At 44.0% G+C, this 16,306-nt stretch overlaps 1 protein-coding gene across 3 annotated transcripts in view; it reads right to left on the bottom strand.

Annotated features, from left to right (window-relative positions):
- Positions 1-9,697, bottom strand: part of Tmem192 (transmembrane protein 192) — a 26,307-nt gene extending 16,610 nt beyond the window's left edge. Inside the window, exon 1 of one of the 3 annotated variants that reach the window (XM_021170425.1) lies at positions 9,549-9,697. In XM_021170425.1, the coding sequence (XP_021026084.1) occupies positions 9,549-9,575 (27 nt within the window). In that variant the 5' untranslated portion in view covers positions 9,576-9,697. Of the gene's footprint in view, positions 1-9,054; positions 9,249-9,548 lie in introns of those variants that run through there. The other 2 variants (XM_029480243.1, XM_021170426.2) reach the window with 2 other exon arrangements.
- Positions 9,698-16,306: the final 6,609 nt, after the last annotated feature.

Here is a 16,306-nt window from a genome sequence, read left to right as displayed (position 1 = left end):
ACTCATTTGTTTTCTATATTATGTAAAACTGATGCTAAATTTGACAAAATTACATTCAGATACCACACTCTCTTGTGTTCATATTTGTTTGTCATCCATGCCAACTCCTTGCCCACCTGTCCAAAACCCTAATTTTCCACAGATTGAGAGAGGCCAACTAGGGCCGGTCCGTGGCAGAATGGCACCCAAACAGTGACTCCCGGACAGTTAAGACTTTATCTCTTTTTCTTCTTTTTATTCTTTACTTCTCAGGCAAGGATAGGATCTCGTCTTGGTGCTGCAGACCAACTGATAAAGGCTCATCAGTTTGAGGATGACAAGTAAGTTTTACCATGCGGCAGTCTTACATTAAAACATGTTTAGACGTCTCACCAGCCTACACTGTAGCAATGACGGGACAGAAACTCAGCGCCAATTTTAAGAACACCTGTGAAAATGAAAAGCTTTCTCAGGGCAATAAAAATGCACGTTTCAGATGTAAAAAAACCAGGACACCTGAGCAAGGATTGTAAAAATCCCTCGGGAAACAAGAAGGGCCTTCCTCCAGGTCTCTGCCCATGCTGTGGTGAAAAGAACCTGTAGGAATGAATGTAAATCAAAGTCCCATAAAGATGGGACTCTGATCACTAAAGAAGCAGGTAAGACAAAAAATTAGATAAGGGGCAGCCTATGTTTCATGTTGGAAAAAAAATGGTTAAAACTTTATCTGCTGATTTAGTCTCAGTTTGCACAGTGGAGGCTGAGAGTGGCCCTGCACGTTAGCCAAGAATCAAGCACAGCAGGAGAGCCCCTGCTGAAAAACTGTTAAAAAAAAAAGAGTCTACACTTCTTAGTTCTAAGGCAAATAAGCTGATAGTTGTTTTTTCCTAGAAAATTCTCAACAATTGTGATTATTGAGTTTAACAAATGACAAAGTGTTTTTATCTTGAAATTATAGCTAGAAAAAGTAAAATTCTATGATTGGTATAAATCTATAAGATTCATGTAGCCATTTCATTTGGGTTTTGACTGGTTTTAAAGGTATAAATATGCTCTGCATGTCTTGGTCATAGAGTATTGGCTTATAAATTATTGGATTTGATTAAAAAGGTGTAACATTGGTAACAAGAAAGTTAGCTTTAAATTGGTAACTCAGGGTTGGAGTAGTTTTAAACAGCATGTGGCATGAGCCAGCCCAGAAAACTAAGCCTTTAGGATACTTCTAAATTGGGATAATATTTTATGTAATTCTTATACAAGATAGTACACTTATAGAGATAAGATTCAAAACGATGTCAGATGTGGTGGCACACGCCTTTAATCCCAGCACTTGGGAGGCAGAAGCAGGTGGATTTCTGAGTTAGAGGTCAGCCTGGTCTACAAAGTGAGTTCCAGGACAGCCAGGGCTACACAGAGAAACCCTGTCTCAAAAAACAACAACAACAACAACAAAAAAAAAAAAGATTCAAATTCAAAACAATGTCTCTTTAATAAAACATTAAAAATTACACTGTCATGCATGCATGAATTGGCAGCCAAACTTCATAACATGATAGTGATGTTTCTAATATTGATTTTAAAGATGATAAATTATTTAATATTGGGTTTTGCTTTCCCTAAGTTGTAGATATATTCTAATATTGCAAAAGAAACTTAAAAATTCTAAAATCTGTCCTCACTGTAAGAGGGCCAAGACTCAGACAATATGTAAAGATTAGAAAATATTTACATTTTAGTTAATGCAAAACTCAGAGCATCCTTGGCCAGGCTTGTGTGGTATTTCTTTTATTTTGCAAACATGTGCCCAAGGAAGTTCTTGAAATCTCACCTCTCCCTGCCTTCAGGAGAATTTCTTTTTAGCTAAACGACATTGTTTCAGATCTACCCAGGTGTTGTTCATAATAAAGTTTAAAGTTTAAATTTTAAACTTAAGATTTATAAAAGGTCAATCAGGCTATAGAACTTATAAAGCCATTACAAGCTGGCTTGCCTACTTCATATAAAATTATTATAGATTTGAAAGTTTGTTTTTTTCCTTTGCATCCTGATAATTGTAAATGGTACAAAGGAAAAAAACAAACTTTCTAGTGAACTGGTGATCACTGGAAAATTTTGCCTCTAGGTATGGCTAATATAGCTTTACATTATGTAAGAAAAATTTTTATTGTCTCTGCTTCAATACAAGAAGCTAAGAATTTGAATCTTTCAGTGTATATTGTTTCTTAAGTGAAAAGTACTTTATTAACAAATGCCTCTAAAGAAAAATTTACTTCAAATCTTTGCTTTCACATAATGAACTTTACAGTTCTGGGGAGCAGCTGTTGCTCCATAAAAGAGATTCAGAGGCAATATCTTTTTAATATTTAAACCTCACCTTAAACTCACCACAGGAGGACTTAAGCCTTTGTTAGATGCTATCAAGTGAGATTCAAATTCACTGGTGAAAAACAAAAAGGCTTTACAGAAAGTAGAGGAAACTTCTGGGATCAATTGTTATCAATTATAATCAATGGTAATCAAATATTAGCTGCTTATTTTAGCAAAGAAAGCATTAATGTAAAATCATCTTTCTTCATCTCCAAGTAAAGTTTTAACATCCTATTATGACACTGAAATTTTGATGCCATAAAGCTCCTTGCTGAGTGAGTGCCTTATAGTATTCTACAACCAGGCACACTTATGCCTAGGTGAAGCGAAGGGATCCACTTACTGGCATGTGGCACGATCCTGTTAGGCTACTTAATATGGGGAAGAGGGCATGTTTGTGTTTTTTCCACAGAATGCTGCAGGAGCATGGAGCATTCCCTACAAATACTTAAAGAACAGCCAAGTCACTCTCATATGCTAGCTTCCAGAATGATTCATGTGACAGGCTGACCTGTGAGTTGCTGAATGAAAGCTGTATCGGGTGCACAGAGAAGGAGGAAGTGGGGAGAGCAGACACTTGCAAGTAACATGAAGAAACTCTATCTCCACCACAGACTCCAGCAACAACAACAACAAAAAAAACGACCTGGTGCTGACTTAAAAGCAATAAAAGAAGCTGACTCATGAGGCAGAGGGACTGGTACAGAGGATGAGCAAGAATACTACTGCTCTTCAACCAGATTTGTTTAGACTTTGCTACTGCTACTAATTTGATTTTTTTTTTTATAGTAACCCAAAGCTCAGGCCAACTCCCCTATAGCTGTGAAAGCTTGTGTTCCTTACCCATATACTATATTGTTAGATAATTTTAATAGAGTTAAGATCACCAATCTTGGCAAATCTTTTCATATTCATTGTAATTCTTGTCAATTAACTAATTGTTTAGACCCTAATTTAAATAAGGAATCTGCTGTTATGATTTTGTTAAAGAGCCCTGTTTATGTTTTGCTGCCTATAGAGTTAGGAAATGATCCTTGGTTTAAAAATTCAGGGATGCAAACTTTGAAAAGGTTAAATAAGCTTATTAGACCAAAGAGATTTGTTGCAGCTCTGATTTTTCGGAATTACTTCAGCTGAAGAATAAAATTAGAGGGGGAACTGCTACATCCACTCCAGTAGTGACTCACATGACAGGCCTGGAAAGCCTGGAAGCAGTCCCGAGGCAAAGAGTTTCACGGAAACTTAGCCTCCTGGAACCTTGGCATTCCATAGCTAAAATGCCCCCAGATTTGTCCCTGCGATATTGTGGAGGGTCTTGCATGCTTTCTTACAGTATTTTACTGGATAAGGGTTAGAAATCTCAGAGCAAGCTTAGCAATATTCATTACAGTCAGGTATAGCCGACTACATTGCATATTAGAAGAAAGTTGGTGAAATCTTCTGACAAATGGAGATTCCCTACAGATACTTAAAGAACAGCCAAGTTACTCTCATATGCAAGAATTTACCAAGGCCTAGGAAATAGGTGGGTTGTGGTATTGCATTATTCATGATAAGGTCTGCTAGAGCAGAACCCCCTGGTGCAAGCTTTCACAAGGCTCAAAGGAGTAGCACAAATTGTGACTAGGGTGTGAAATCCTTACCTGGCCCCTACCTTTAGATGACTCTAGGCAGGGCTGTCTTATCTTTACTGTAAACATTGCCTGGTTCCTGCTAGTCCTTTGAAGGCATTCCTCTGTTTTGTGTCAGATACTTCAATGTACCTTGCTTGCTGTGATACCCTACTCATTTGTTTTCTATATTATGTAAAACTGATGCTAAATTTGACAAAATTACATTCAGATACCACACTCTCTTGTGTTCATATTTGTTTGTCATGTGTGCCAACTCCTTGCCTGCCATGGACCGGACCTAATCGGCCCCCCCAATCAGTGGGAATCAGGGGTTCCAGCAGATGGGCACAGAGTCAGTGGGAATTGACAGACAGACACAGACACAAGAGAGTGTGCTGGATCTGAATGTAATGTCCAAACGAACACCAGACTTTTTTATACAGAAGAAAAACAAAAAAACAGGTGAACACATCTGCCAAGTTACTGTGACACAAAACAAAAGGAATACATTCATCAAAAGATGGCGGGAGCCAGGTCCCCTTTTGCCACTTAAAATGGAGCCGGGTTAATGCTCTGATGCAGTGCTAGCCTAGTGAGGAAACCTGTACCAGGGGAATTCCCTTCCACTAACTCTTTCATGGACAACCCACCAATTTGCTGGGCCCTTGTGTATTTCTGTGTTTGGGTGAGACTCAGCTATTGTCCTAAGTAATTACTATGCAGACTAGCCCTGAGCTTTCCTACCTCTGTTCTTTGTAATGCCTGATTATTTTCACTGTCTCTACTAGAAGTGAATTTGAGTGTTACTGAATAGGTAACATTATTACTGGATTTCAAGCTCACAGTCTGCTTCAAGGATTTTCTAGGAACCATTGGAACACTGGTGGAGGCTTAGCTATATGTCAAAAAATCAATCCTTAAAGGCACTTATAATAAAACAATACTGAAAGAGAGCACATGGACTCATACATGAGACTAAAGTGGGGACAGGGTTTGAGTATACGGGCTATGGGAATGCCAAGTTTCCAGGAGGCAAAGTTTCCTTGAAACTCTTCGCCTCGTGACTTTCAGGCCCTTAGGCCTACCAAGCAGACTGCATTGGAGTGGACGTAGCACTTGCCTACCTGTCTAAAACCCTAATTTTCCATGGATTGAGAGAGGCCGACTGGGGCCAGTCCGTGGCAAGCACCTAATGCTGCTACTGTGCCCTTTGTACTCAATTGCTTAGAAGTTCCCACTTCGTTTGCCACAGTCTATGGTATAATTCTGGTTATTTTGCTTGTGTTTTGAGGGGAGGTATTGCTGACTTCAACTCAACTTGCGGTGAGCCTCTTGCCTTTACTTCTGGGTCCTGGGATAACAAGCATCGCCACCAGGCTGGCTTACAATTCTGACTGTTTCTGTTCTCAACACCCTCCACCTTGAGCATTCTCTGCCCAAACAGGGCAAATCCCATCAGGGCACCTTCCTGGACACCCAAGATCTGGAACATGCCACTTCTGTTTCCATAGCACTGTGTGTGTCTCCCTCTCATACTAGGCAATAATGGCCCTTCCCCATTTTTTGTTTCTCCCTTTTGTCCAAGGCCCATTTATTGGTAGACTACATTAGATTCATTAATTCCTTGTCTGCCACAGGGACTCACTCAGCAGAGACTGATGCATGACTCTATATATGGTCCATATATACCTTTGCAGGTTTGCACAACTCACTTAGCAGCATCAAACTCTCATCACAAGAAACTAGGAAGCAGGGAGGAGGGATCAACTCTGACCAGAGGTAGTAGGAACTGTGGGTATTGGGATGGCAGTGCCCAAGTTAAACCGAGACAAAAGTCAAGTCCTACTGTTTACTGGCTGTGGGTAAGTTACTCCACTTCTCTATTTCCGTTTCCTCTTTATTTTAAGATTTATTTTTTATTTTATGTGTATGTATTGTACGTAAACCCCATGCATGGAGGTGCTCAATGAGGCCAGAAGAGGGCAGCAGAACCCTAGAGAAAGCTGTGATGCTGGGGATGTGGGTGCTGGGACTAGAACCTGAGTCCTCTGCAAAACCAACAAGCAATCTCTCCAGCTTCAATTTCCTCCTCTGAAAAAACACACTAGTAAAAATCGGACAACTGTGACCAACCTTGGGTAGGAAAATTAAATGAATTACTACACAAAAAAACCTGCTTAGTACAGCACTTAGTTGACTGAGCAATCAATATGTGTGCCATCATTTTCTTCTCTTTTAATTTTTTTGGTTTTTCGAGACAATATTTTTCTGTGTGGTCCTGGCTATCCTGAAACTCACTCTGTAGGCCAGGTTGGCCTCAAACTCAGAGATCTGCCTGCCTCTGCCTTCAGGAGACACCTGGCTTGAGCCATTATTATATTATTATTATTAATTTTTTTTTTTAGATAACCCTGTTGGTCTAGAACTCACTAGGAAGACCAGACTTGCTTTGAACTCACACAGACCCACACCTTTCTGCCTCCCAAGGGCTGGGATTAAATAAGGAGGCCACTAAGTCTGACCTCTATATCAACACTCCCACCCCTGCTTTTGGAGCCAGAGTCTCAAAATGTGGCCCAGACTAGTCTTGAGCCCACGATCTTCCCACCTTCTTCTCCTAGGGGCTGGGATATGTTTGTTCATTCTACTAATTGGTTATTTTGTGCCCCTGGGAGCTGAGCCTTAGAGCAGTGCTCTGTCCCTGAGATACACACCAGAGGCTATGAACTCTCGTTACTCTCCTGGTCTTTACGTGATCACTGATCTCTACCATCCTTCCCACTCTGTCTGAACCCAGGTTCTCCCTATTCTCTTGGTCTTCTACTAGAACCTTTCAGTATCCTGACCTCAGGAGTCTTCCGATGCTCTGAAGAAGTCTACAATACCCCTCAGGTTAACCCTCACAAAACCTGTGAGTACTTCCCCATTACCCTCAGGGCAGAACCCAAATGCTTCACCAGACTCGCTGCACCCTGGAACAGCTCTCAGGAAACCCCTTCCATCTCTACACCACTCCTACTTGTCTCCCCACCTACGATGCCCATCACAGCAAATGCCACCGTCTCCTTCACTCATTTCTCCACTAGTAAGAGGGCAAGTTTCAGCTCTACAAAGTTCAGCTAGGCCAGCTTTAAAAGTTTCATTTTCTCTTTTCTATTTCTTCTTTCTTTCTTTCTTTCTTTCTTTCTTTCTTTCTTTCTTTCTTTCTTTCTTTCTTTCTTTTTCCCCAAGACAAGGTGTCTCTGTCACCCTAGCTACTGTAGAACTTATTAAGTAGACCAGGCTAGTCTCCAACTCAGAGATCCACTTGCCTCTAGTTCCTGAGTGCCGAGATTAAAGAGTGAGCCACCACTGCCTGGCTTGAATCATTTTCAATCAATTCATCAATCAACTTTTCTATCTTCTTACAAGTCTCCCCCCACCCCAAACCTAGGACCGCATGTGTGTTACACAAATGCTCTAACACTGAACTACATCCCCAGAACCCCAAATTATTCCTTCATTTCCTCTATTTTGGTCTATAACTCCCTAAGGCCAAGGGTGACCTTGAATTTAAGATTCCCTCCCCTTACTTCCTCAGTGCTGGGATCACAAATGTGTGCTACCATGCCTGGTTTATGTGGTGCTAAAGACTGAGCTCAGGGTTGTGTGGATGCTAAGCAAGAACTCTACCACGTTCGCCCAACCCATTTCCATGACTTATGATCGAGTGAGTTACTACCAAAGAATTCAGCTATTGTTTTGACCTCAACACTGCCTCTTCATTCTCTTTCCGCAGTATGTGCCTCCTTTGGGGACTCGATGTCTATGCTGTATTAAGTCTTACTGGGACCCAGGTATAGTGGCATGTGCTGTTCATAATCCCAGCATGTATGAGGCTTCAGGAGAAGGATTACTGTAAGCCAGGGGCTAGCCTGAGTTACCTAGTATGAGCCTGTAAAAAACCAAAAATCCATGTGGGAATATCTTTAAATATTTCCCCTCTCCCTCTCTTGGTCTGAAGGTAGTCATACAACAAAAGACAGTTTGTAAACAGATCTCAGGTAAGGAAACAGCAGCATATTCAAGTCGGGGTACATTCTGTGAAGGTGTGTCTCTGTGTTTTCAATTGCTAATTCTGGACCAGCAGAGAGCTAAATGCTGGCAGAATCCTGGTCTTGCCATTTCTACGGCCCATTACGGGGTTTCTATTTTGTAAATATTCATTCTTCTTCATCTGATCTAGAATTGTATCTGATTGGCTGTCATAGGGAGCTGAGAGACAACAGCTAGGCAGGAAGTGGAGGGTGGCTTTTCCAGGAGAGAAAGGGATTCTGGGAGAAGAAATCAGAGGTGAGGGATTCAGCCAGCAGACAAGGGGGTAAACAGGACCAGAGCTGAGCAGAGAAGTAGAGCTGGCCATATAGCATGACGTGGTGCCAGGGTTAGTCAGGTTAGAGCAGCTACAAGACTGCCCTCCATGAGAGGCCTAAGCATTGAGTTTCCAAGTAGTAGTTGCTTCCCCATTTTCTCCTGCTGTTAGAAACATATTTCATCAAGAAAATGTAACTAGCTCCATCATCCCAGCATTAAAATGGGTTGAGTCAGGGAAGATAGGCAAATCTGAGGCCAGGTTAGGCTATATAATGAGTACCAGGCCAGCTAGGGCTACATAGCAAGTCTTAAATAAACAAATAAATAAATACATGACTGCAGGACCCAAACACACAAGAATCTAAGCTCTTACAGTTCTGGAACCTTGCTTTTATTATTATCATCATCATCATCATCATTATTTTGATGTACTTTTATACTAAGACCATGATAATATTTTTTATTAGTTATTAGCTCAGGTCAGTGTGCTAAGATAATGCCAGCCTTGCATTTCTCAAGGGCAGGAATTGTATTATGCCACTGGACAAAACAGTTTGTTCTGGAAACAAACGCATGTTTCCTCCCAAAGTGTTTCCCCCACCCCACACCCAATTTCAAATTAATCAGTGTCTTAATGAGCTTGCAAACTCAAGATTTTTGCAACTGTATTATTCTATAATGGCTACACCATGAACTGGGCAACCGAGTACTTTTTTTTAAAGCAACCGAACACTGTTCCTACCATGCCTACATTCAAAACAGCACACGATAACTGTTATGCTCCAATCTGCGTTTCCGGGAGATGAGAGCTACAGGTCCGCCCGAGGGATACTGGAGGTTAGAGTCACTCCAAGTTCCCGGTGCTCTCGGACCAACGCAGGAGGGCCCACAGACGCCGGGTCACCCAGGCGTGCAAGCCCGCCTGTCAGTCTCTCCCAGGAAGGACAGATCAGGCCAGCTCGTATCACGTGAAGCTCCCATTTCCGGAACCAAAGACGCGCACTGCACGTGAGCCGCCGATTGAAGGGTCCCGCGCGCCCACCCTGCCGCGTCCCTCCGATCGTACAGGAAGAAGCTCCCGGGGTCCGCGGTCCCCGCCCGTCGCGTCACCCCGCACCCTGCGTCCCCGATGGTCGAGCCGCTGCGGCTCTGGGTAGCTCCCAGCCCGCAGTCTCCGCCCCCTGAGCCCAGCACAGGAAGCCGAATGGCGGGGACAGGGCTCGGCGCCTCACTCACGTCTTCCAGCCGGCTGCCCGCCGCCATGACCCGCCGTCGCGGGCCAATGCCCCGCCAGCCTGACCACTCCACCAGCGCCCGGGCGCCGACGGCCCGGGACAGTCGCACCTACTAGGACCTGCGCGCCCCGCCTCGGACACACCCACTCTGCGCTCGCCCCGCCCCGGCCGCCCAAGGTCACGCCCCTCCACCTAGATCAGCCGATCAGCAGCTAGGGGCGTGGCCCTCCCTGCAGACTCCAGCTTTGAGCTGCAGTGTAGCCCAGGCGGTTGTTTTGGGGTTTCCCCTAAACTGTTGCTTCATCCGTTTATCAGAGATTTGGAAATTAAAGGATGAATTTCTCGAGCAACCATTTAAACCAAGTAAACTACTTCTCTTTAGAACATTAACTTATTTCTGTTGGCGCAATTTTTGTTTGCAGCAATATAGCTCTGTTTGGAAAAAGACGCAGTAAAAATCGCAATTCCACCTGTAGAGGGACTTAATTAGAATAGATTCCAATTTCTATAACAGGATTTACAGATGTCTCCACAGGAAATTCCTGTCTTTTTTTTTTTTAAAGGTATTCTGTTTCTGTTTTCCCCTTCTCCGTCTCTTCTTTTTCCGTCTTTTGATTATTTTTGGTTTCAGTTTTGTTTTTATAAGACAAGGTTTCTCTACATAGCACTGCGTGTTCTGGAACTCACTATGTAGACCAGACTGGCCTTGAACCCTCGGAGATTCACCTGTCTTTGTTGCGCCTAGTGGAATGCTCGGATGAGCCACCACACTTGGCCATTAAGTCAGTTCTTCCACTATGTGAATCCTGGGCTTGACAGCAAATGCCATTCATTGTCCAGTCCTCATTTTTGTAAAAATTAAAACAAGGTCTCAAGTAGCTCACACTGACCTAGAAATTGATGTGCACTGAAACGGGCCTTCAATTCCCGATCCACTTGCCTTCACACAGTGAAATCTGGCATTGCTAGTGTGCATCATCGCAACGGATGAGTTGTTTTGTTTTATATACAAAGTATTTTTTAAATTGCTTTTATTTTATGCATTTCAGTGTTTTATTTGCATGTGTGGCTATGCACTGTTTGTGTGCCTATTGCCCGGGGAGGCCAGATGAGACACTGGAGTTAGACAGTGGTTCTGGGAATCAAACCCAGGTTTTTTTGGAAGAGTGGTTAGTGCATTTAAGCACTGAGCCATCTCTGCAGGCCAAGTTTTAAACACACACACAGAGAGAGAGAGAGAGAGAGAGAGAGAGAGAGAGAATCCAACTGGGGAACTGGGTGTGGTGGCACACACCTGTAGTTCCAGGACTTAAAGGAGGCAAGAGAATCGTGATATCAAGGCCAGGCTTTGCTTTATAGTACATTAGAGGCAAGCCTGGGTTACACGAGATATCTCATGAAGAATGAAGAGGGATTTGAAGAAGAGTCCTCAAGGTCTGTGGTTGAAGAGGAATTGGAAGGCAAAGATGTCATCAACGCCGAGCAGACTGGGCCCCAAGGACAGTGAGTAGACTTGTCCATTGGAAAGAATGCCTGTCCTCGTGTCCTGGAACAGCTAGCTGAATCATGTTGGCTCCTTCCTCTGTAAAACCAGCTTCTCCACAGGCCCTGGGAAGGAATAACCCTGAAATCCTCAAAGAACATTTCCTTATGTACTGCGCAGTTTTAACTGGCCTTTACTCTTTTAAATGAGCATTTACTGGCGTCTGTTAATTATATGTAATAACAGGTTTCATTATGGCATTCTCATACGTGTGTATAAGGTATTTTAGTTATATACAGCGCACGTTGCCTTCTCTTGCCCCCTCCCACTGATTCCCTTTCTTTTCCCAGCTAGTCCCCTTTCTGATTTCAAGGCAGCAATGTGAAATGTGTGTGTGCATGCTTGAGCATGTGCCTGTTTGTAAGTGTAATATAATGAGTGTAAGATTACATACTTACAGAATCATGTATCACCCTCTCTCCCTCTCCCTCTCCCTTTCCCTCTCCCTCTCCCTCCCCCCCCTTGATTAATTCTTTATTAAGAATATAGAAAGTCAGGCCATTGAGTGGCTTAGCAGGTAAAGGTGCTTACTCTGAAAGTCTGACCTGATGACTTTCGTTCAATCCCCTAAACCCATGAAAAAGTAGCAGGAAAGTGTTGAGAGATGACTCCGCAGTTAAGAGCACTGACTGCTCTTCCAGAGGTCCTGAGTTCAATTCCTATCGACCATATGGTGTCTCAAAACCATCTATAATGGGATCTGATGCCCTCTTCTGGAGTGTCTGAAGACAGCAACAGTCTACTCACATGCATAAAATAAATAAGTAATTTTTTTTTTAAGTAGCAGGAAAGAACCAACTCCACAGTGTTTTCCCTGACCTCTATTTATTACACCATACCACGAATACCCCACCCCACAGAGGAATAATAAACAAAAAATCTAAACATACTTTAAAAATAAGTAAAGTTGGATTCAGATCTAGTTTAGCTGTGTTGGACTTTTTTTATTCTTTTGTGTTTTGAGGCAGAGTCTTATGTAGCCGAGGCTGGCCTCCAATTCATTCTGTAGCTACAGATGACCTTGAACTTGTGATCCTGTCCTGCATGACAGGTGGGAAACACAGGATGCTGAAGAATGGGTTAGCAAGCAGCCAGAGAGGTAAAATGAGAGCCGTGGTAAGGAACAGAACAAACAGGACGTGTGTGCAGGTCGCTGAGAGGACGTGAAATAGGCCGGGAAGGCTGAGGATGTCAGATTGGCAACCACCCTCTCATTGTCTGTGTATTTCCCGTTTGTCCTTCTTTCCATCCATCCGTTCTTCCTTCCTTCTTGCCACCTTTCCCTTTCTCTGTCTTGTCATCTCTTCTTAGGTTTTTCTTCTTTTTCAGCACAGACTGGCATGGAGTTCCGGCTGGCCTTGAACTTGTTGTGTAGTTGACAGGATGACCTTGAATTCCTGATATTTTTTTGCTTCTGTTGCCCAAGTACTGGGATTACAGCTCATCACATAGTTCACTCTTACTTATATTCACTATTGTTACTGTGTGTGTGCACACTCACGAACATGTGAATGTATGAGTGTGTGCATGCTACACCATGCGTGGAGGGCACGGCTATTCCTCTTCTCCCACCGTGGGTTCCAGGGTTCAGACTCAGGTCATTAGCTGGCATGGCTCGAGCTTTGACCAGCTTGGCTATTGTGCCAGCCATGCCTTACAGTTTTAAGAACTCCTTTTATTCTGAGCACATTTTTCTGCCAGTCTGCCGTCCATCCAAGGTTAACCAGTGCTGAGCAGAGAGCCTTAGAATAACCAAGCTCAACTTAAATTTGACTTCCAGCACTTTCCTTGTCTGTAAAGTGGACAGACAGACATTTATAAAGGGAGAGTAAGTGGTAGAAGCTTGCCTCAGGAGCTGGAGGAAGAGTGGCTTCAATCTCCAACACTGAAAAAGAAATATCTTCCTTTGCATAAGTCTGCTATGTTTGAGGAACTCATGAAATTCTGGCTTCCTTCCTGTCCCCTCCCCTCCCCATCTCTCCACTTCTCTATATTATAAATTGCTGGGGTGGAGGGGCCAGGTGCACACAGTGCTCTTTGTGGGCATCCAGCACGGCACTAAGTGCAATTAAGTATCTAATAAATGCCTTTTGATTAATTTCAGCATCATCCTAAGCAAGTGAAAATCACTCTGCCCAATCTCCCTGATTAGATGTGTTTCCCCTGGAAGAAGTTCAGATGGCACTGATGCTAAATTCAGCACCGGTGAATTTTAGCAAATGGCCTTATGAGGCTTCGGTTCATCGCTCCTCAGAGATGGGATGATCACCCTCACACCTGCCTCCCAGCCCCACCTCTATGTTTTTGGACATATTTATCTCTACACCTGGAATATGAGACCCTGCCTTTTGATCAACGTAGCATATACTTTTCTTGTTTTGGAGACAGAGTATCAGGAAGACTTAAGGGAGGAGGGTTTAATTTGCCTCATAGCTCATCTACATAGTCCATCCTGACAGGATCCTCACACAGCAGGAGCTGCAGGCAATCAGTCATCTCAAGAGGCAGGAAGCATGGGTAGGGGTGGAGGGTGAGGCTGGTGCTCACCGGGGATGTGGGATGCAACTGGTGCTCAGTTCCCAGGGGATGGAGGATGTAGCTGGCGCTCAGCTCATAGTGGATGGATCTGGTGCTCAACTCTCAGACGCTGAGGGATGCAGCTGGTACTCACCTTTAGGGGTTGTGCTGGGGTCTCATTCCAGGATCCCAGCCCATGGAATGGTGCTGCCCATATTTAGGGTGAGGGGAGTCTTCCTACTTCATCCTAATCTAAAAGTGCCCTCTACACCTCCCCAGAGGTTTGTTTCCATGGTGATCGTAAAGCCCATCAAATTGACACTCAAGATTAATCACCACAATCCTAGAGTTATGTAACCTAGAGCCAAAGAGGCTGAGAAGCTGAGGGCTCATGGGTGAGACTGCTGAGCGCCTGTGGGTTATCACTGCCCCCACCCCACAGCAGACGGGGAGCAGATCGCTCAGGAGCAACCCTCATTTCTCTTTGTTCACCTGCCATTGCTCTTCTGCAAGAATCCAGTCTCTGCCAGGTGTTTGCTGATTCTGCAGACTTTCCTGAAGGGCTGGGGCGCGGGGGGGGGGGGGGGGGGGGGGGTGCAGGGTCCTCACCAGTTTCCGCTGTGCTGCCACTGCCCCCTTCTCTCCTCCGGATTTCTCTAATTGGCGAAAACCCCAAAGGAACATTTCTCCTTGTTTCCTACATCCGTGCATAGCTCACATTTTTGTTGTCTGTGCAATTTCTCGACGCCGTAGCCCCTTCCCCAAATAGTTTATCAAAATATATTTGTTGTTTTACTTTTGTTGACACAGGGTCTCACGTAGGCCAGGTTGGACTCCAACTAAGTATGTGGCCAAGGATAACATTGGCCTTCTGATCCTCCTGCCTCCACCTCACCAGTAAGTACTAGGACTGAAGGTGTGTGTCACCAACCCCCTCAGGCCCGTACCACAAATACTTCTTCCCTACAAAAGAAGAACTCTTTTCTTATTATATATTAATTGTATATAATAACGCTGCACTATGACATTTTTATGCAGGAATGTACTGTGCTCTACCATACCCTCCCGTTAGCTCTCCCCCCAACTCCTTATGTTCCCTTACTGTTCCCCCAACTTTGCTTTCATAGATGTGTGTGTATGTGTGTGTACACGCCTATGTGTACACGTTCTTGTTCTCTTTCCTCTTGTATTTAAGAAAAACATTATTTTTTATTTATTATGGATGGTGGACGGGAGGGATACGGTGGAGGGGTCACGAGAGTATTACAGTGCACACGTGGAGATGAGAGGACAACTTCTAGAATCAGTTCTTTCCCTCCACTATTTGGATTGCCAGATGGAACTCAGGCCATCTGCTCGGGACTATCTCCCAGGCCCTGTGACGATACAGTTTCTCCACCTCTTTACATCGCTCTCTACTGAGCGCTGCATCCCTACACCACACCAGTAGCTGCTTCCTAGTTTCAAGCAATGGAGTCAGGGCAGGTCGTGATTTACACTGTGTGTTTTGGGGCACTGTGAATGATGAGGAAGCTTAGAGGAGGTGACTGGCAACATCGCACTTTAGTAGTGCAGTTTCTACGCTTCCCACTGAGTGGCGCTGTTTCCCTGTTAGTCAGACAGAGATAACGCCGCTGTAGGCTAGCAAATTTTCAGTTTCTGGCTAAGCCCTTACAATGATGGTCCTGATTCCTTTTGGTGGTATATTTGAGAGGCTTTTAAAGTGACTTCTAAGAAAGCAAAGTGAGCTAGACTTTGAAAAGAACTTAGTGACGCACTTGGTGATAGGACACTGATAGAGCCAAACGTCTAAAGACAGAATTCAATTAATTTTTCATCTTTTTGCTGGCGTGGAACTCACTATGCAGAACAAGCTGGCCTCGAATTTGGATGATCCTTCTGCCAAGTGCTGGAATTGCAGCCTCACTACCCAAAGTTGTAATTTTAAAATGTAAGAGTTCCATGTGACAGAGTAATATATACTTAGAAGCTGAGGCGGCCAGTCCGGGTAAGATAGTGAGCTGGGCATCACGCTCCTTACATAAGGAGGAGACTCCAGCTACCGGTGCCAATATCACCATGTTTAGGTCACCAAGGCCAGACTTTTGAGCACTGCATTAGCAGTCACTGTAAGTCTTACAGTGAGGGGACAGACACAAGAAGCCAGGGTGAACAACCAAAACTAAGGAATATTTCAAACCTGTGACTTTGAAAAACTACAGTCTAGATGACTTTGCTTTCCCTTTAATAAGACCAGGAAAAGAGAATTGATATTCATGGCATACATGCTAACATCAAGCACTGATACAGTAATGGATATTACACTCAGCGAACAATGAAGGTTACTCCTGAGAGCTTCCTATGCAGAGAGATCTGCTCCACATCTGTGGCCAAGAGCTCCAGCAAAGTGTAAGCTCATGTGAGAACAACGTCCTAGGCTTTCCACTGCCTACAAGAAGGTGTGGTTTGACTGAGAATGCCCCCATAGGCTCATATGTTTGATATCTAGATCAGCAGTCGGTGGAACTGTTAGGGAAGGATGGGGAGGGGTGGCCTTGTTGGAGGAGGTGTGTCACTGGGGCTGGCTTTGAGGTTTCAGAAGACCAGGACCATTCCCAGTGTGCTCTCTCTGTGCTTCCTGTTTGTGGATCTGGATGTGAGCTCTCAGGTCTCTCTCTCTCTCTCTCTCTCTCTCTCTC

The sequence above is a fragment of the Mus caroli genome, chromosome 8, assembly GCF_900094665.2.
Source record: "Mus caroli chromosome 8, CAROLI_EIJ_v1.1, whole genome shotgun sequence".
NCBI classification, from domain to species: Eukaryota; Metazoa; Chordata; class Mammalia; order Rodentia; family Muridae; genus Mus; species Mus caroli.
This window is presented reverse-complemented; position numbering and strand designations above follow the sequence as displayed.